The sequence below is a fragment of the Physeter macrocephalus genome, chromosome 18 (assembly GCF_002837175.3).
Source record: "Physeter macrocephalus isolate SW-GA chromosome 18, ASM283717v5, whole genome shotgun sequence".
NCBI classification, from domain to species: domain Eukaryota; kingdom Metazoa; phylum Chordata; class Mammalia; order Artiodactyla; family Physeteridae; genus Physeter; species Physeter macrocephalus.
The window spans coordinates 25,862,652-25,881,190 of record NC_041231.1 but is presented as its reverse complement, the minus strand read 5'-3'; the positions used below and the strand labels follow the sequence as shown (position 1 = coordinate 25,881,190).

The following is an 18,539-nucleotide window of genomic DNA, read 5'->3' as shown; positions in this document are numbered from 1 at the left end:
TCCACTCAGCAGTGGAAACCTATGTACCCTTGACAGGTATCAGAGCTACAGAGATGATTCAAAAGAAACTTTGACAGATGGCCAGTGATCTGTCCAGGTGAAGGCAGGAGGGGCAGTGAACGGCCACCTGGAAGCCAGGAGACCCCCCGTGGCTCAAGTGAGGGGTCGGCAGGGAAACAGTGGACGTTCAGCGGAGAAAGGTGGTCCGGGAAGCAAACTTCAGGGGCTGTCAAGGACAATTCAGGACTTGATTCTGTAAGCAGTGGGAAGCCATGGAACGTTTCTGAGCAAGGGAGCCCAACAAGCCAGGAAAACCTATGTCCCTAGAAGGGTGAGTCTGGCAGGGGCGATGAAAGAATTTAGAACAAAAAGGGGCCTGCCAGGGAAGACCAACTGAGGCGTGAGTGAGGGGAGGAATCTGGGAATGAACTCCCCGCAGAGGAAATAGATTGAATCAGCTATTATCTCAGCTTCACAGCAGAGAAACGCTAGTACCTTCTCACTGGCCTCAGGGGAATCTGAAATCATCCTGATGGCAAATCTAGAAAAGGAGCTTGAGGTGGGGAAAATGATGGATTCAGGCTTTCATCACAGAAAAATATGCCAATTCTCAACAACAGCATTGCCTAGTGTTTTGTTGAAGGATTTAAGTGTAATAATGTATTTAAATAAATACAAGAAGGAAGCCTACTACACAGTCAAGCCCTTCGGAAACTATTTACCACTGTCCTTTCATTTCGTTGGGAAATACGGAGCCATGAAGACAGAGTCACAATAGACTCCTTAAAATAGCAGGCTGCCCTGGAATTTCAAATATTTCTGTTTGTAAAAAAGACATCATGTTCACATTCGATAGAATACATTGAGTGAGGAGCCCTAGAAGTAGACACTTTATCCAGATAACGTTTCTTTGTGAAAGACTTAATCGCAAATGTTCTTTCAGAAAAGGAGACATGATAAGAGCCATCCCGGTAGCCAAAATACAAGTTCCAAATTCCTTTATGAGTTAAGGATTGACTAAGGAACTCCCAGCTAAGCTGAAAACCGACAGAGGGTTTGACCCGACAATGACTCAGGTGATTAAACAGCCCGGAAGTTTCAGCTTTGAGTGCATACGGAGTAGGGCTATATGAGCTGAGACAGAAGACTCAGAAGTAGGGTTCTATTAAAATAACTCTTGAGAACATCTGCCCACTTAACCGAGTCTTGCCTCCACAGGAAAATAAGTTTGTAGGAGGCATACGTGGTTTGGTACCTGGTGCCAAATACCATAATATACTTTACATGAGAAAGTGTCTTGTCACTTCTATTTTTAAAAAGAAATGCTTTAAAAAGCCCCCTGCCTTAGGAAAATACAAAATATCCCTATCTGTCTATCTCCAAGCTGCCGAGCTCTAACGAATTTCTAGCTTTATGCAGAAACGAACTTAAAAAAAGACAGGCAACTCGTACTTTCTATAATGTTGTTTTTTAGGTGAAAACGTAAGGGGACTAAGTAGCCATTGTGCTCCTGGTGCATTTTCTTTACTCTCTGTTGTGTGAAATAGATGGAGGGTTTTTGTTTCCAGCCCTCGTCCCCAATAAATACCACTCTATTAAATAAAACACAATATGTATTTCTATAGCTATTTAGATAAGACCAACAGGCTCACTTCTCAACAGCCGGCATCTCCTTTGTGGATTTAGTGTGGTTGTATTTACACAGAGTTAAGGCTTTTCTAAAGAACAGTGTATTTTTACCCTGAAACTACGGACACAGACATTAAGAACACATCTTCCGGGAATAGATATCATCTGGAAAATGGAAACAGTCACAGGCCTAGGTTCTGAGGTTTTAACGTCTTGTAGCTTTAGCGATTTTGCTCTCACCACTGTTATTTCAAGACACTGTGTGCTTTAACAATTAAGCCATTTATTAACTTTTAGGATAGGTAGGTGGAAAGCCCTGCCAATTTATATTTCTGATTATTCAAAGAAAAGAGGCCATTCCAACCTGACCCAGGTAACATGCATAAAAGCAGTAGTGAGAGGATTATGACTTTTTTAAGGAACCTTTTCCTTGTTCCCACATTTCACAAATGACACAGTACTGTTATCTGCACAGAGTACGGCAGGAGGCTGGGGCTGAGGATGTACAGACTCCTCTTCTGTGATCTTGGTTTGTCTTCCCAGCTCAATGCCCTCTCACACGAGCACACACACATTTGGCAGAGACCGCTAAGGCAGGGTCTCTTGACCTACGTTTGGGACCAGATCATTCTTTATTGGGGGGGGGTGCATATCCTGTGCATTCACCATGGCTATTCAGCAGCGTCCCTGGCCTCTACCTGCTCGATGCCAGTAGCACCCTCTCCCCCAGCATATCGACCAGAAGTGGCACCAGACATGGTCAAATGTCCCCCGGGGTGCAGGGAGGAAAATCACCCCCGGCTGAGAAACACTGATCTGTGGTTATCTATGGTGATGACTGAGACGTACTCGGCCCCACATAAGAGGCTACGCTAGGTCATCAGACCTCATGAAAGCTTTGGCTGGTGAAAGTAATACCAATTCATGCTAAATATCAGCATGCCACCTCTATTCCATGGCTTCCGTCCTCCCTCCACTGTGGGCGGTTCCACAAGTCTAACCTTTGTATCTCTCTTTCACACACACCAATCCTGGCTAATCTTGGGCTCACTATGCTGACAGTCTATGTGACCTGTCAGATTCAGAGATCACATTTTTCCTGCTCAGAAACCTCAGGGTAGTTTATATGCACTTTGTTCCTAGCACGTCATACCCTTTCTTATCGGCAGAGTCTGCTTCATCCATTCTCCTTGAATACAAATTCCCTGCAGGCAGCCAGCAGGCCCTAAAATTTGATTTGCTCTACGGCCTTTAATATCACAGGCTCTGTTTCCATCTCCAGCTTTGTCTTCTACCATTTCTGAGCCAGACGAGCTGATTCCGCTTGCCAAGTTTGTCCCCTTCATTCTCAGGTGCTCTACACGCCTGCCCTCCCTAGCTCCTTCCTACCTGGTAAAGTCAGACCGATGGCTTCTCGTGGGCACCACCGCTGACCCCTCGTCTGCTTTCTCCACGAGCCCTTCATTTACTAGAGTTTAATTACCAATCTTTCCGAGTAAACCCTGGGCTCCTTGAAAGCAGGATCTGAGTCTAACTGTTATGCTACCCTCCAGCATCTAGGACGTGCCAGGCACAAATGTGCTAAATTAAAACTTGATAAATGAACAAACATACGCAAGGGGCATGTCCTTCCAACTTCCAAAGTATTTTTTGGAAAGGATACTTCATTGTCATTTACCTGAGCAACCCTGAGAAGAACTCAGAAAACTGCTTCGTCTGTCAGGTGGCACAGAGAACAAAACTGGTAACAAAACCTTGTGAACTCACAACCTAAAGACAGACCCTGCATCTCACCACACAATCCATAAAGCCACGAAAGATGTCTGCAATACACACAGTAACTCCTGTCCTTAAATAAGCGAAATCCGACATCTCAGAAAAGATATTTGGGCATCATCGAAAGGGAAAAAAAAAAAAAAAAAGCTTTAAAAAGTCACTGTCTTCCATTCCTAGGCTTTCGTCTCATTAAGTTTTTTTAAAACCGATGTTTAGAAAGCATTCACTTGGACAAAATAAATTAGGTTTCACTGTACTACACATTTATCTCATTTTATCCTAAAACGATTCAGCATTATCTCTTGATAAATGTGTAGAATACGGTTCCTACCACAAAACAGCCTTGTCTATGCCAGTAGACGAGTCAAACGCGAGAATGCTTAACTGCTAAATAGTTTCTGTTTTAGGATCCAAGTAATCATAGCTTTCATCATAATTCCCCATCTCTTCTCCCAAATCCCAAATGTGTATTACAGACACATTTCAATAATTCAGGGGGATTTCATAAGTTAATTATAACAAAAAAGCCTGATAGGAGGGAAAAAAAGCTATTTTTTTCTCCCTTTTTAACTAGTAAAAGCTATGATTTTATGGAAAAGCAACAAAAAACACCAGATAAGTATCTGTGGTGTGGATTAACAAAAATGCATAAAGATAGTCCAGTGTCTATACCAACATTAGTAAGTGCCCCCCCCATGTCTTCTCGCCTTGGTTTTAATTTAAATGTAAATTCAAGTAAATTTTATATTTTAGATCCTCTCTATTCTTAGTGACAAATAAGATAAAAGGAACACAGCAGCAGAGACTAGGTCTTCCCACATGCCAATTAGCAGCATGATACTGCATAATTATTATGGGATAAAGATTAAGCAGGTAAAGCTAAAAAGCCCTCATCAAAACATATTCAGATAAGGAACAGATGATCACGGAGATAGGAAAACAGACATACATCCTAACTAGATCCTAAACTACAACTTCCTACACCTCCTCCGTGACTTTGAGCCAAAAAACACTGACTGAGCACCGACTATTTGCCAAGCAATGCTAGTGCAGGGAACACAAATATGAAGACACAATTACAGTCCCATCTTTCAGGGTTTTGGTATGCTCTGGCCACCAAATGTTGCACTACAGTTACAGATTTACATAAAGCTTCTCCTGCACTGCCCAATATAGACGCTTCTAGTCACAAGTTCCCATGTAAATTTACACTAGTCACATCTCAAATGCTCAAGGGCCACTTGTGCTTAGCGGCAACCAATCATACTGGACACATATACATCATGCCATATCGATAGGGAGATATATAGAAAGAACATATGCATCATCACAGAAATTCTACTGTACAGACTCTGCTCTGAGACCAAATAATTGGTCTCCATCACTTCCTGATCCTCTACACTAGGGAAATCAGGGACCCTGTGAGCGTGTTTCCTTTGCCACAGACGCAACCAAAATGTCTTTCAGTAGAAGAACAGCTAAATAAATTATAACGTGTCCAATATAATGGATGCTGTGGAGCTATATAAAAAACAGGTTAATAGGTACTAGCACACAAAGAGCTCCACAACCTAATACTAATAGGAATAATGCACATTGGATTAAGAAATAGCCAGAGTGATAGCCATTTGTGTAAAACACATTCATACGGAAATCTACCGCAATTTCTACAGACCTGTCTTAAATACACAAGTATATGGAAAACATATTGACCAAATTCATAGGGTACCCATAGGGTAGAGGCCAAAAGGGATTTTTCCCATATACACAATTTAAAACCAGCTAGTTTATGATAAGGTATTAGTATTTCCTTTACTAAGAGACAGATGCCAATAGGAACTAGTACCCTATCTGTACTTTCCAGGCATCGATAAAAGTGCTTCGAGTGTTGTAAAACATTATTTAGAGATCTAAGATTTTTATATCCAAATATTCTAAACTAGACAGTATAAATACAGTTTGTTATGATTCGTGAGCTCCTGTAGAAGTTTAAAATATACAGAGGCGATGTTGGTTCTGGATACAATGGCAGAATAGGAAGATCCTGAGCTCACCTCCTCCCATGGCCACACCAAAACTACCAATACCTATAGAACAACTATTTCTGAGCATGACCTAGAGACTAGGAGAACAGATTTCTACAGCTAAGGCTATAAAGAAAAGGCCACGTCCAAACAGGTACGAAGGGCAGAGATGTGGTCTAGTCAGAACCCACAGCCCTGGTGCAGGGACCCACAAGCAGGAGGGCTATCACAACCATGAAGCTCCCTGCCGAGGAGCAAAGGGTCCGAGCCCCACATCAACTGCCCCAGCCCAGGGGTCCTGCACCAGGAAGATGAGCCCTTAGAACATCTGGCCTTGAAAACTAGTGGAGCTTACGTCTAGGAGAGCTGGAGGAATGGAGAAAACAGACTCCACTCTTGAAGGAGTCACACACAAACTCACTTGCTCCAAGTCCCAGTACGGAGGCACCAGCTTGCAAAGTGCCTGTGTGACACAAGAAGGAAATTCATCGACCAATTTTAGGACACACGCCAGAGGGGCAGGGATCCGGTGGAACTTCCTCCAGGGACAGAAGTGCTGGCAGGAACCCCCTTTTTTTTTTTTTTTTTTAACTCTCCTTTTACCTAGCTTGTCCAGCACTGACGTGCACTGCACCAATTCCGTAACTCTTCACCTACCTAGCTAACACTGTGTGCCCCACCCCGGCATTCCCCTAAGACCCTACCCCGCTGTGATCAGTCCCTCCAAAGTAGCTCCTGCCCTACCTGATGGGCCACCTCAGCCGTTACCAGTGCCCCTGCAAAATGGTTCTTGCCCCCTAACCCCACCCAGCAGCTTGGCCGGCACTGGTGTCCCTCCAAAGCAGCTCCCATTCGGAGAGCTGCGCACACCAGCAGTCCCACAAGAGTCATGATCAGGTTTCACAGCCAGTTGTGCCAGAGACGAGTTCTACCCATCAACGTGCCCCATAACAGTCCTGGCCAACCCATGCAACCAGCCAGCCTCGGGGTCAGCCCTGCCCACCAACCAGTGTGTCTGTAGCAATCAAGACTCAACCATAAAAGGAGGGTGCATACAGCCCACACCGGTGATACCTCTGGAGCACCTGGCTCTGGTGACCAAGGGTGCCTGTGCCACTGGGCCCCACAGGGCACCTTGTACATAAGGCCACTCTTTCAAGACTGGGAGACATAGCTGACATACCTCATATATGTAGTTAGCCAAAACGAGGAGACAAAGAAACACCTTCCAAAAGGAAATAAACAGGAAAAAACACAGAAGAAGAACTAAATGAAATGGAGGTAACCGATTTACCAGCTAAAGAGTTTAAAGTAATAGTCATAAAGACACTCACTGAACAAAGGAGAAGAATGAATGAACTCAGTGACAACTTCAAAAAAGGGATAGAACTTCAGAAAAAAAAAATCAGAACTAAAGAATACAGTAACTTCTACTCAATACTCTGTAATGGCCTGTATGGGAAAAGAATCTAGAAAAGAATGGATGTATGTATATGTATAACTGATTCACTTTGCTGTACACCTGAAACTAACACAACATTGTAAATCAACTATACTCTGATTTTAAAAAAAAATACAGTAACTTAAATGAAAAATACACTAAAGGGAATCAACAGCAGATGTAGCAATACTTAGAATAGACGCTAAAACAAAAACTGTAAACAGAGACAAAGAAGGACATTACCTAATAATAAAGGGATCGATCCAACAAGGTATAAGCTCATAAATATCTATGCCCCCAACAGAGGAGCACCTGAACACATAAAGTAAATATTAACAGATATAAAGGTAGAACTTGACAGGTATAATAGGAGGACATGAACACCCCACTCAGATCAATGGACAGATCATCCAGACAAAAAAATCAATAACGAAACATTGGCCTTAAGTGACACATTAGATCAGATGACCTTAATAGACACAGTCCACCAAAAAAAAAGCACACAAAAAAAGTAAACTCAAGATGGATTAAAGACCTAAATGTAAGACCAGATACCATAAAACTCTTAGAGGAAAACATAGGCAGAACACTCTTCGACACAGATCACAGCAATATCTTTTTCGATCCGTCTCCCAGAGTAATGGAAATAGAAACGAAAATAAACAAATGGGACCTAATTAAACTCAAAAGCTTTTGCACAGCAAAGGAAACCATAAACAAAATGAAAAGAGAACCCACAGAATGGGAGAAAATATTTGCAAATGATTTGACCAACAAGGGATTAGTCTCCAAAATTTACAAACAGCTCATGTGACTCAGCATGAAAAAAAACAAACAACCCAATCAAAAGATGGGCAGAAGACCTAAATAGACATTTCTCCAAAGAAGACATACTGAAAGCCAAGAGGCACATGAAAAGAAGCTCAACATCACTAATTACTAGAGAAATGCAAATCAAAATTATCAGATATCACCTCACACCAGTCAGAATGGCCATCATCAAAATTATCTGCAAACCATAAATGCTGTAGAGGGGGTGGAGAAAAGGGAACCCTCCTACACTGTTGGTGGGACTGTAAATTGGTAGAGCCACTATGGAAAACCAGATTGAGGTTACTTACAAACGGAAAAATAGAGCTGCCGTATGTTCCGGCTCTCCCACTCCTGGGCATATATCCAGAGAAAACCATGGTTCAAAAGGATACGGCACCCAATGCTCATTGCAGCACTGTTTGCAGTAGCCAAGACATGGAAGCAAACCTAAATGTCCATCAACAGATGAGTGGATAAAGAAGACGTGGTACATATAGACAATGGAATATTACTCAGCCGTTAAAAAGAATGAAATAATGCCATTGGCAGCAACATGGATGGACCTGGAGATTATCATATTAAGTGAAGTAAGTCAGAAAGAGAAAGACAAATATCAAATAATATCGCTTATATGTGGAATCTAAGCAAACAGATACAAATGAACTGATTTACAAAACAGAAACAGACTCACAGACTTAGAGAACGAACTTATAGATACTGGGGGGAAGGGTGGGGGGGACGGATAGATTGGGAGTTTAGGCTTGACATGTACACACTGCTATATTTAAAACGGATAACCAACAAGGACCTACTGTATAGCAGCAGGGAACTCTGCTCCGTACTCTGTAATAAGCTAAGTGGGAGAAGAATTTGAAAAGGAGTAGAAACATGTATATGTATAACTGAATCAATTTGCTATACACCTGAAACTAACACAACACTGTTAATCAACTGTACTCCAGTATAAAATAAAGTTTCCTATAAAAGCAGAAAAAACACATACATTTCAAGAGCACATGGAACATTCTCCAGGATAGATCACATTATGCCATAACACAAGTCTCAATAAATTTAAGACGACTGAAATCAAGCACTTTCAACCATCCACAGAGGTATGCAACACGAAATCAAATTACAGACAGAAACCTGGATAAAACACAAATGCGTGGAGACTAAACAACATGTTAACCAAAAAACCAATTCGTCAATGAAGAAATCAAAGAGGAAATCAGAAACTATCTCGAAAGAAATAAAAATAAAATACAATTTTCCAGAATCTATAGGACACAGCGAATGTAGTTCTAAGAGGGAAATTTAGTGATACAAGCCTACCTCAAGAAACAAGGAAAATCTCAAATAAACAACCTAACTTACCATCTAAAGGAATTAGAAGAAGAGGAACACAGAAAGCCCAAAGTCCGCAGAAGGAAGGAAATAATAAATATTAGAGCAGAAATAAATGAAATAGAGACTAAAAAGAAAATAGACAAGATCAATGAAACTAAGAGCTTGTTCTTTGAAAATATAAACAAAATAGATTAACGTTTAGCCATACTCATCAAGCAAAAACAAGAAAGGGCCCAAATAAATAAAATCAGAAAGGAAAGAGAAGTTACAACCAACACCACAGAAATACAAAGAATCATAAGAGGTTAGTAGAAATAATTATATACCAACAAACTGAACCACCTCAGAGAAACAGATAAACTCCTAGAAACATACATTCTTCTAAGACAATCAGGAAGAAATAGAAAATCTGAACAAATTGATGACTAGTATTGAAATTGAATCAATAATCCAAAAACTCACAACAGGATACCAAGGGGGAAGGGGGGGTTGGGACGAATTGGGAGATTGGGATTGACATATATACACTATCAATACCAAGTATAAAATAGATAACTAATGAGAACCTACTACATGGCACAGGGAACTCTACCTCGTGCTCTGCGGTGACCTAAATGGGAAGGAAATCCACAAATGAGGGGATATGTGTATACATATGGCTGATTCACTTTGCTGTACGGCAGAAACTGACACAGCAGTGTAAAGCAAGTATACTCCAAAAAACAAAACAAAAAAAACCCCTCACAACAAAGTCCAGGACCAGATGTCTTCAGAAATGAATTCTATAAAACATTTAAAGAAGAGTTAATACTTAACCTTTTCAAATTATTCCAGAAAGTTACAGAGAAAGGAATGCTTCCAAACTCATGATCCTTATACTAAAACTATAGACAAAGACTCTACACCAAAAAAAGAAAAAAGAAAGACAATTACGGGCCAGCATCCCTGATGAAGACAGAAGCAGAAAACCTCAACAAAATATTAGCAAATCTAATTCAACAGTACATTAAAAAAACCATATGCCATGATCCTTTGGGATTTATGCCAGGAATTCAAGGATGGTTCAATATCTGCAAATCAATCAATGTGATGCACCACATTTACAAAACAAAGGAGAAAATCATACAGTCATCTCAACAGATAAAGAAAAAGCACTTGGCAAAATTCAACATCCAGTTATGATTAAAAGCTCTCAACAAAGTGAGTATAGAGGGACTGTACCTCAACATAATAAAGGCCATATACAATAAACCCACAGTTAACATCACACTCAATGGTGAAATGCTGAAAGCTTTTCCTCTAAGATAAGGAACAAGATAAGGATCCCTACTATTACGACTTTCACTCAGCACAGTGTGGGAAGTCCTAGCCACGACAATCAGACAAGAAAAAGACATAAAAGTTATCCAAATTAGAAAAAAAAGAAGTACAACTGTCACTGTTTGCAGATGGCATGATAGTATATATTAAAAAAACCTTAAAGACTCCACCAAAAAACTATTAAAACTGATCAGTGGATTCAGTAAAGTTTCAGGATACAAAAATCAATATACATAAATCTATTGTATTTCCATAAACTAAAAACAAACTAAGAAAACTTAAGAAAACAATCACGTGTGGGTTAAGCGAACCCTTATACGCTGTTGTTGGGAATTTAAATTGATGCAGCCACTATGGAAGACGCTATGGAGATTCCTCAAAATACTAGGAATAGAACTACCATATGATCCAGTAGCTACCCCACTTCTGGCTATCTACCCAAAGAATACAAAAACACGAACTGGAAAAGAAATATGCACCTCTATGTTCACTGCAGCATTATTTACCATAGCCAATGTATGGAAACAATCTAACTGCCCATCAACAGATGAATGGATAAAGAAGATGTGGTGAATATATATACAATGGAGTGTTACTCAGCCATAAAACACAAGAAAATTCTGTCATTTGCAACAATGTGAATGTATCTAGAGGGTGTTATGCTAAGTGACATAAGTCAGACAAAGAAAGACAGACAACATTATTTCACTTATATGTGGAATCTAAAAAAAAAGAAAAGAAAAAAAAAGAACAACAAACAAAACCAAACAGAAACAGACTCACAGATGCAGAAAAATAACTGGTGGTCTCCAGAGGGGAGAAGTGTGGGAGGTTGGACAAAATAGGTGAAGAGAATTAAGAGGTACAAACTTCCAGTTATAAAATAAGCCATAGGGATGTAATATACAGCACAGGGAATATAGTCAATAATATTGTAATAATTTTGTATGGCAACAGATGGTTGACTTATCTTGGTGATCAGTATGTAATGTTTATCAATGTCAAAGCACTATGTTGTACACCTAAAACTACCATAATATTGTATGTCAACTATACTTCAATAAAAACATTAAAAATCTTTACAACTGTTAATTAAAAATTAAATAAAATCTACAGAGGCAAGCAACCATTGCTGTTACCTTTCGAAATGAATCTGTGATTAGTGAAGATGAAATAATTCTCTCCTGTGCTAAAACTCATCATGCACCAGCCACTGCGGGGAGATGTAAATAAGAGACCCAGTTCCCATCCTCAAGCAACTTGCAGACTAATGGGAAGCATACATTTGACGAGTTTTTACAACAAAACAAGAGGTACACCATGAACTGGAAGTATGGGGAGATACAAGAACATATAGAAGATTTGAAAGGAGACTAGGCATTAAGTGGACAAATGTGTGGTGGGGGGATGAAGGCAACGATTCAGGCAATGGGTATAGACAGGTGAAGTGCAGAGATGAAAGGGAACAGAAAAGACTCCAGTTTGCCTGGGGTACAGTAGTTCAAAGAAAAAAGTAAGACAGAACGAGATTATGCAGCGCTTCATCAGCAAAGCCACGGTAAGGAATTTGGATTTCATTTTAAAGACAGTGGAAAGTCACTGAAGTGTGGTTTTAAATATGGGAGTGACGTAATGAGTTCTGTTTCTGTAGAAGGATCATTCTGGCTACAGCGTGAAAATTGGAAGACGAAGAGTAGTAAGCACAGCAAAATGTAATTAGGCCCTTAGACTGTAGAGGTGACAGTGGGGTAGAGAAGAGTGGACTGATTTGAGAGACAGCAAGGAGACAAAATGAGTATGATCTGGATTCAGTAATCGAGCAAATATATACACTAAACTGTCCCAGCTGCGGAGACAAACTTAGCAATTTTTTTTCATGTTAAAGATCTTTACCTTTTTTTTATAGGCCTACAATCCTCTATCTTTCAGCCCCAAATCCAAAAAGCTCTGAAAATGGCAAGAATTTCTTTAGAATGGCAGCAATACCTGACTTGAATTAACGTGAGGTTCTTCATCTTGCCTTATCCCATCCTGCATGAATATTCATATATTTTACTGTATAAATAGTAATGTCTGTAATTATGGGGTGCAACTGCAGACAACATTAGGTCTGTTAGGTAATAGATGGCATATGCACTACGTTGCCTTAACTAAATCTGACAGAATCTGAATTCAGCAACACATTTGGCCCCCAGGGTTTCTGGTGAGGAATTCTAGATGGGAAATTTTCCACGTTCACTGTCCACTTTGAGAGCTGGCAGAGATCATGCTGATACATAGCACTGGTATGTATACAATACATGTACACCAAAGAGTCTATAAATGTGTGTCTGTCTGGTAGGGTAGGTGGGATGTGGTTCATTATTGTCGACTGTATGATTCCAGAGATAAGAATGTGTGTGTGTTTTAACTGCTGACCTTTTGAAATGCATCAGATAAGACAGGAAGTGTTCCTTTTCAGGGAGGTTTCACACCACTGTACAGAAACTGCTGTAAGACTTAACCTCATGCATCTGTCCCCCTGGGGACTGATACTTGTTTCTAACAAGGTGTCTGCGGGAAGGAGCCAGGGGGCATCAAAAGGAATCAATCCCAGGCCTCCACCTACAACCATCAACATTGATTCATTTTTTTTTCTAAACCACTGGCACCGTATTCTGCTGGGGGATAGGGAAACAACAAATGAATGATATCCCAAACTATTCTCAGGGAACTTGCTCCAAAGATGTTGTATAAATAGTAAACTAGAAATAAAGAGACTATTAATCTATAACATCAAACACGAGGTGAGGAAACCAGGTTGCTGACTTTCTGAATAGAGTTTTAGGGGAGGCAGAGAAGCATATCTAGGGAAGAAACTGCTCCAGTGGGTGATATTTGGAGAGACAGTTGGGCAAGCAGAAATCAAAGCATATCTTCCTGATTATCCAGTAACAGAACTCCTCATTGGTACCTCTTGGGAGACATCATTAATAACCTACTCATTAAGAAATTTGTGGGGTTATATTTATGTTCATTTTTTAAATAACACTGACATAGTTGACATAGGTGCAGCCCTAGTTTTCTTTGAGTTGCAAAGACAACAGAGTAGGGGGGTTCTTTAGTGTTAGGTCCTTTTGCAACATTAGGGAAACTGACCAGAAAGGTCTTACCTTCAACACAAGAAGGCTGAGCTCGAGTTGTGCCAGCAACCTGTCCTGGGAGGCAAGAACACTTGACCGTTTGTGATCGCTCCTCTATGCGGTTCTTGTTACAGCACCTGTGCACTGCGACCACCTCACAGGTCCCTTGCTTGATTTGGTGGTGACCTGGTGGATAACAGGGGAGCAAAAGAGACCCAGTGCTGTTAGGAAGAAATGAAAGTACCACGGATGTGAATGATGCCATGACTACTTTTCCCAATTCCATGTATACTATGTTTATGAATCCTTTCTGTTTGTTTGTTTTGATGTAAATTTAAACTTATATAAAGGTGGCAAGAATAGTGCAAAAAACTCCTATAAAACTGAGGTATAGGGCTTCCCTGGTGGCGCAGTGGTTGAGAGTCCGCCTGCCGATGCAGGGGACAAGGGTTCGTGCCCCGGTCCGGGAAGATCCCACATGCCGCGGAGCGGCTGGGCCCGTGAGCCATGGCCGCTGAGCCTGCGCGTCCGGAGCCTGTGCTCCGCAACGGGAGAGGCCACGACAGTGAGAGGCCCGCGTGCCGCAAAAAAAAAAAAAAAAAAAAAAAAAAAAAAAACTGAGGTATACAGAAATTTGGCTTCTAGGACCTTTAGCCCCTGGTATCACACCGATGGCTATGTTATGTTACTTACATGGCAAAAAGAGATTTTGCGGATGTAATTAAGATTATTCATTGGTTAAGTTTAAGAGAGGGAGATTATTCTGGATTATCCATGTAGAGCTAAGGTGATGAGCCCTTCAAAGCAGAGAGATGAAGCAGAAGGCGAATTCAGATTTAAACCGTGAGGAGGACTCAAAGCACCATTGCTGGCTTGAAAATGGAGGGGCCAAGAGTCAAGGAAATGGAGACTTCAGTCCTACAACGACAAGGGACTGAATTCTGCCAAAAACCTGGATGTGCTTGGAAGCAGATTCTTCCCCAGGGTCCCCATAAAGGAAGGCTCTCCTGCAGATACCTTGATTTTAACCCAGAGAAACCAGCCAAACTGTGCCAGACTTCTCACCTACAGAAACAAGCCGCTAAATTTATGGTAATTTGTCACAGCAACAATAGCAAACTGATATATGACCTTTTACCTAGATTCCCTAATTGTTAACATGTGACCCCATTTGCTTCATCATTCACTCTCTTTCCTATATTTTTCTGAGCCATTTGAGAGTAAGTTGCAGACATGACACTCCTTCACCCCTAAATACTGTGTATTTCCCAAGAATAAAGACTTTCTCTGACATAATTAATGAATTCAGGACATTTAACATTAAAACAATGCTATTATATAACTGACAATCTACCGTCAAATTTTTCCACTTGTCCCAAAAATGTCCTTTAGAGCCATTTCCCCCCCTGCGCAGGATCCAATGCAGAAGCCTACATTATATTTAGTTCACATTTCTTTAGCCTTCTTTACTCAGAAACTATTCCTCAGCCTTTATCTTTCTTGACCTTGACATTTTTTAAAGAATACATGTCAGTTATTTTGTAGAATCTTCCTCAGTTTGGATTTGTCTGATGTTTCCTCCTGATTAGAGTCAGGCAATGCACTTTTAGCAGATTACCCCAGAAGTGACACTATGTTCTTCTCAGTGCATCATATCAGGAGGCACATAATGTCATTTATCCAGCTTTTGCTGCTGTTACTTTTAATCACATGCTTAAGGTGGTGGCTGCCAGGTTTCTCCATTTCTAAAGCATTTTAAGGGGAAATATATTCAAACTATGTAAACACCCCACTCTTCAAACTTTGACCCACTATTTTCAGCATCCATTGATGACTTCCACCAGAACCAACTATTAATATGATGGTTGCAAAACTGATTCTATATTAATATTCTACTTATCTCAGATCTAGACAGGAGGAACCCCGTCATACTGGCAGCTGTGTCATTTTGACATATCCCCATTATTCTCTGAGATCTTAACTAACTTTCTGGCTCAAAAGATGTGCCAGATTTTCCCTGCCCTCATCATTTTTCTCCAAGGAGCCCAGATTGTTTTTAGTGGGGCTTCAGATTTAGAAACCAGGACCTTGGCACAAAGGTTTACTCATTGCTACCAGGGAGTGATTTGGGGCTGAAAGGGCAGATAGACCTAGGATGTGTGTGTGTGTGTGTGTGTGTATGTGTGTGTGTGTGTGTGTGTGTGTATATACACAGCGTAAGTCCACACTGGCATCTCCAATTCCATCCTAGCACCACAGGTTCTCACTGCTCTGTCCACAATTCTATATTTCTACCTCCCAGCACCAACAATGATAAAACTGACTTCCATAGTCCTGTAACAAACAGAAAATAGCTTACGTTTAATTTACACTGGAGTCCATTTTATCAGTTAGGAGTCTTTCAACAATGGAAAGTGATCTAAGCTCACTTAAGCCCAAGAGAATTTATTGGAAAATTATCAGGAGATTGTAAAACCAAGAGAGAACTTAGCTTAACATTAAGTGGACCCATTCTCATGGGTATAGCTTATGGTTGGCCCTCCTTACCTGTAGGTATGCATCCATGGATTCAGCCAACCACAGGTTGTGTGGTACTACAGAACATATTTATTGAAGAAAATCAGAGTATAGTGGACCTGCACAGTTCACACCTATGTTGTTCAAGTGCCAACTGTTTGTTGATTGTTTCAAGCATCTAAGGTCAGGGCTAATTTGTTACACAGCAATGGATAACTAATACACCAACTCTGGTTATACCAAGATGGAAAGACTTACCTTTGCTCTAATAAAAAAAAAAAACGGAAACAAGATTGTAGAGGCAATGTTTAGAAATTATTAATGAAAGGCAAACTTCTCAGGCACCCTCAAGCACCCTCATGATTTTCAGATACACCATTTACATATAAACTGTTCTGTGAATTACAAGAAATCTCATCTACTTTTTAAAACAGGTTTCCCCAAGGATTCCCACAGGTTAATCCTTTGCTTGCTTTCTGTTGTTTGGTGTATGTGCTTCGAATAACAAAGCACCTTTCTAAAATTCTGTATTTCTGATTTTTAATCCATAAAGATAGACTTTCTACAAAGTAACCTCTATATCATGGTGAATTTCTCCTGGCCCTTCCCTGTCATACTATCTTAAATGGTGGAAGCAAAATCCAATTAATGGTGAGAACAAACACTAAGGCAAAGTTTCATTTGCAAAACACATAAAAGCGGAACCAGTACCCAGAGAGTCAAATCGTCAGCAGGAGAGAAAGTTTTCAATCCACGACAGAGGAAAACATAAATATGAAAGGAGTAATTAAAACTATAAACCTAATTAAATGTTCGCAAGAAGAGTGTTGATTTCCCATAGGTAGTTGTGTACAATTGTAAAAAAGTAAATAAGTAAAAAATCAAGAGTAATTACAATAGCGGTAAAGTAGCATGGGACTTTAGCACCAAGTAAGCAGAAAAGTGAGGATTGGGGAGAGTTCACGGGGAGATCCTTTCTGTCATTTCCAATTGCAAATAAGCACTTCAGGTCACACAGTCCTGGACAGGTAATGAGTAGCCACAGAGGGGGAAGAGGGGTGGCTCGGATGAATTCATCCTCAGTCTTCTCTCAGTGACCACCTTCCCTGGTGGCCATTGTCTCAGTTTGCTCAGCTGCCACAACAAACTACCACAGACTGGGTGGCTTCAACAACAGACATTTATTTCTCAGAGTTCTGGAAGCCAGAAATCCAAGATCAAGGTGCTGGCCAATTCAATTCCTGGTGAGAGCTCTTTTCCTGGCTTTAAACAGCCTCCTTCTTACCATGTCCTCACGTGGCAGAGACAGAGAGAGAGAGCACGCGCTCTGGTGTCTCTTCCTTTTTTTCCTAAGGACACCAGCCCTATTAAATTAGGGCCCACCTCATGACCTCATTTAACCTCTATCAACTCTTCATAGACACTCTTTCCAAATACAGTCACATTTGGGGGTTAGAGCTTCAACATATGAATTTGGTGGGCGGTGGGGGCACAAACACTCAGTCTGTAACAGCCATCATGCCTTAATTAGATTTTTAATGGTCCTAGAGAGTCTATAATGAAAGCAGCTCTAAACCTCATTAAGAAAATAAAAGAAATATGCTTTAGTAACTTCCTAGAATAGTCAAGAAGTGATGTGAACATTCATTAATATTATAGTTTGCTTAGAATTTTGTTGCTGTTTAGATAACCATCCACAAATGCAAATAGTTTTTTTTTTTTTCTATTCAATCTTGTCTCTGAATAATCAGCTTGCCTGGTCTAAAATTTTATTCATTTATATAGCACCAATTATGGTACTTCATTGATTTTTAAGATACATATTTTAACATGTCAGGATGTGTCACAACTGATAGCATCTTACCATTATACTTGGCATTGCTTTTCTTTCTTTGAAATACACAAAACAGCAGTATATTTCACAATTGACAGCATCTTCGATTTGATAAAATATGGTAGGTTGCAGGCACTCTTCTAAACTTTCTACAAATATTCTATGTAATCTTTTAAAATGCTACAATACAGGCACTATTTTTATTCCTATTTTACATTTAATAAAATGTCGAGAAATTTATTTGCCCAAGTTAACACAACTAGAAAATAGAAAGAGAAGAGATTCAAACCCAGGCAGTATCTATGCTCTCACAGCAGAAAGTGTAGTAGCTATGGTAGCTAATATTTCACCAAGTACAGCCAAAATAGTATCTCTACCTCAGCAAGTCAGAAAATATGGCTCAGTCTGCCACATAAACATCTTCTCTACTTGATAACAATGTTTGTGTGGCTCCATTTACACAGTCTTTCTAGAAACGTGTGTACTGTTGACATGTAACAATAATCTTTGAATAAGGATGTGCCTCGTTTCCCTGTAATCTTTGTTCCTGGCACAGGAGATGGGTTCTCAGAAACAGGTACTTAAAACTGCTGAAGGAATGGTGGCAGAAGATAGGGATCCAGTGTGGTCGATGCACAGAAATCACTGATTATACATGCTTGAGCAGCTCATGTGTTAACATTGTATTAGTCAGAGTTCTTCAGAGAAAGGGAACC

General features: G+C 40.3%; 1 protein-coding gene across 1 annotated transcript in view; it reads right to left on the bottom strand.

Moving 5' to 3' along the window:
- The window catches only part of TAFA4 (TAFA chemokine like family member 4), a 153,413-nt gene that overhangs the window by 22,795 nt on the left and 112,079 nt on the right, over positions 1 to 18,539 (bottom strand). The window contains exon 3 of the mRNA XM_007105921.2: positions 13,503 to 13,658. Within this exon, the coding sequence (XP_007105983.2) occupies positions 13,503 to 13,658 (156 nt within the window). The remainder of the gene's footprint in view (positions 1 to 13,502; positions 13,659 to 18,539) is intronic.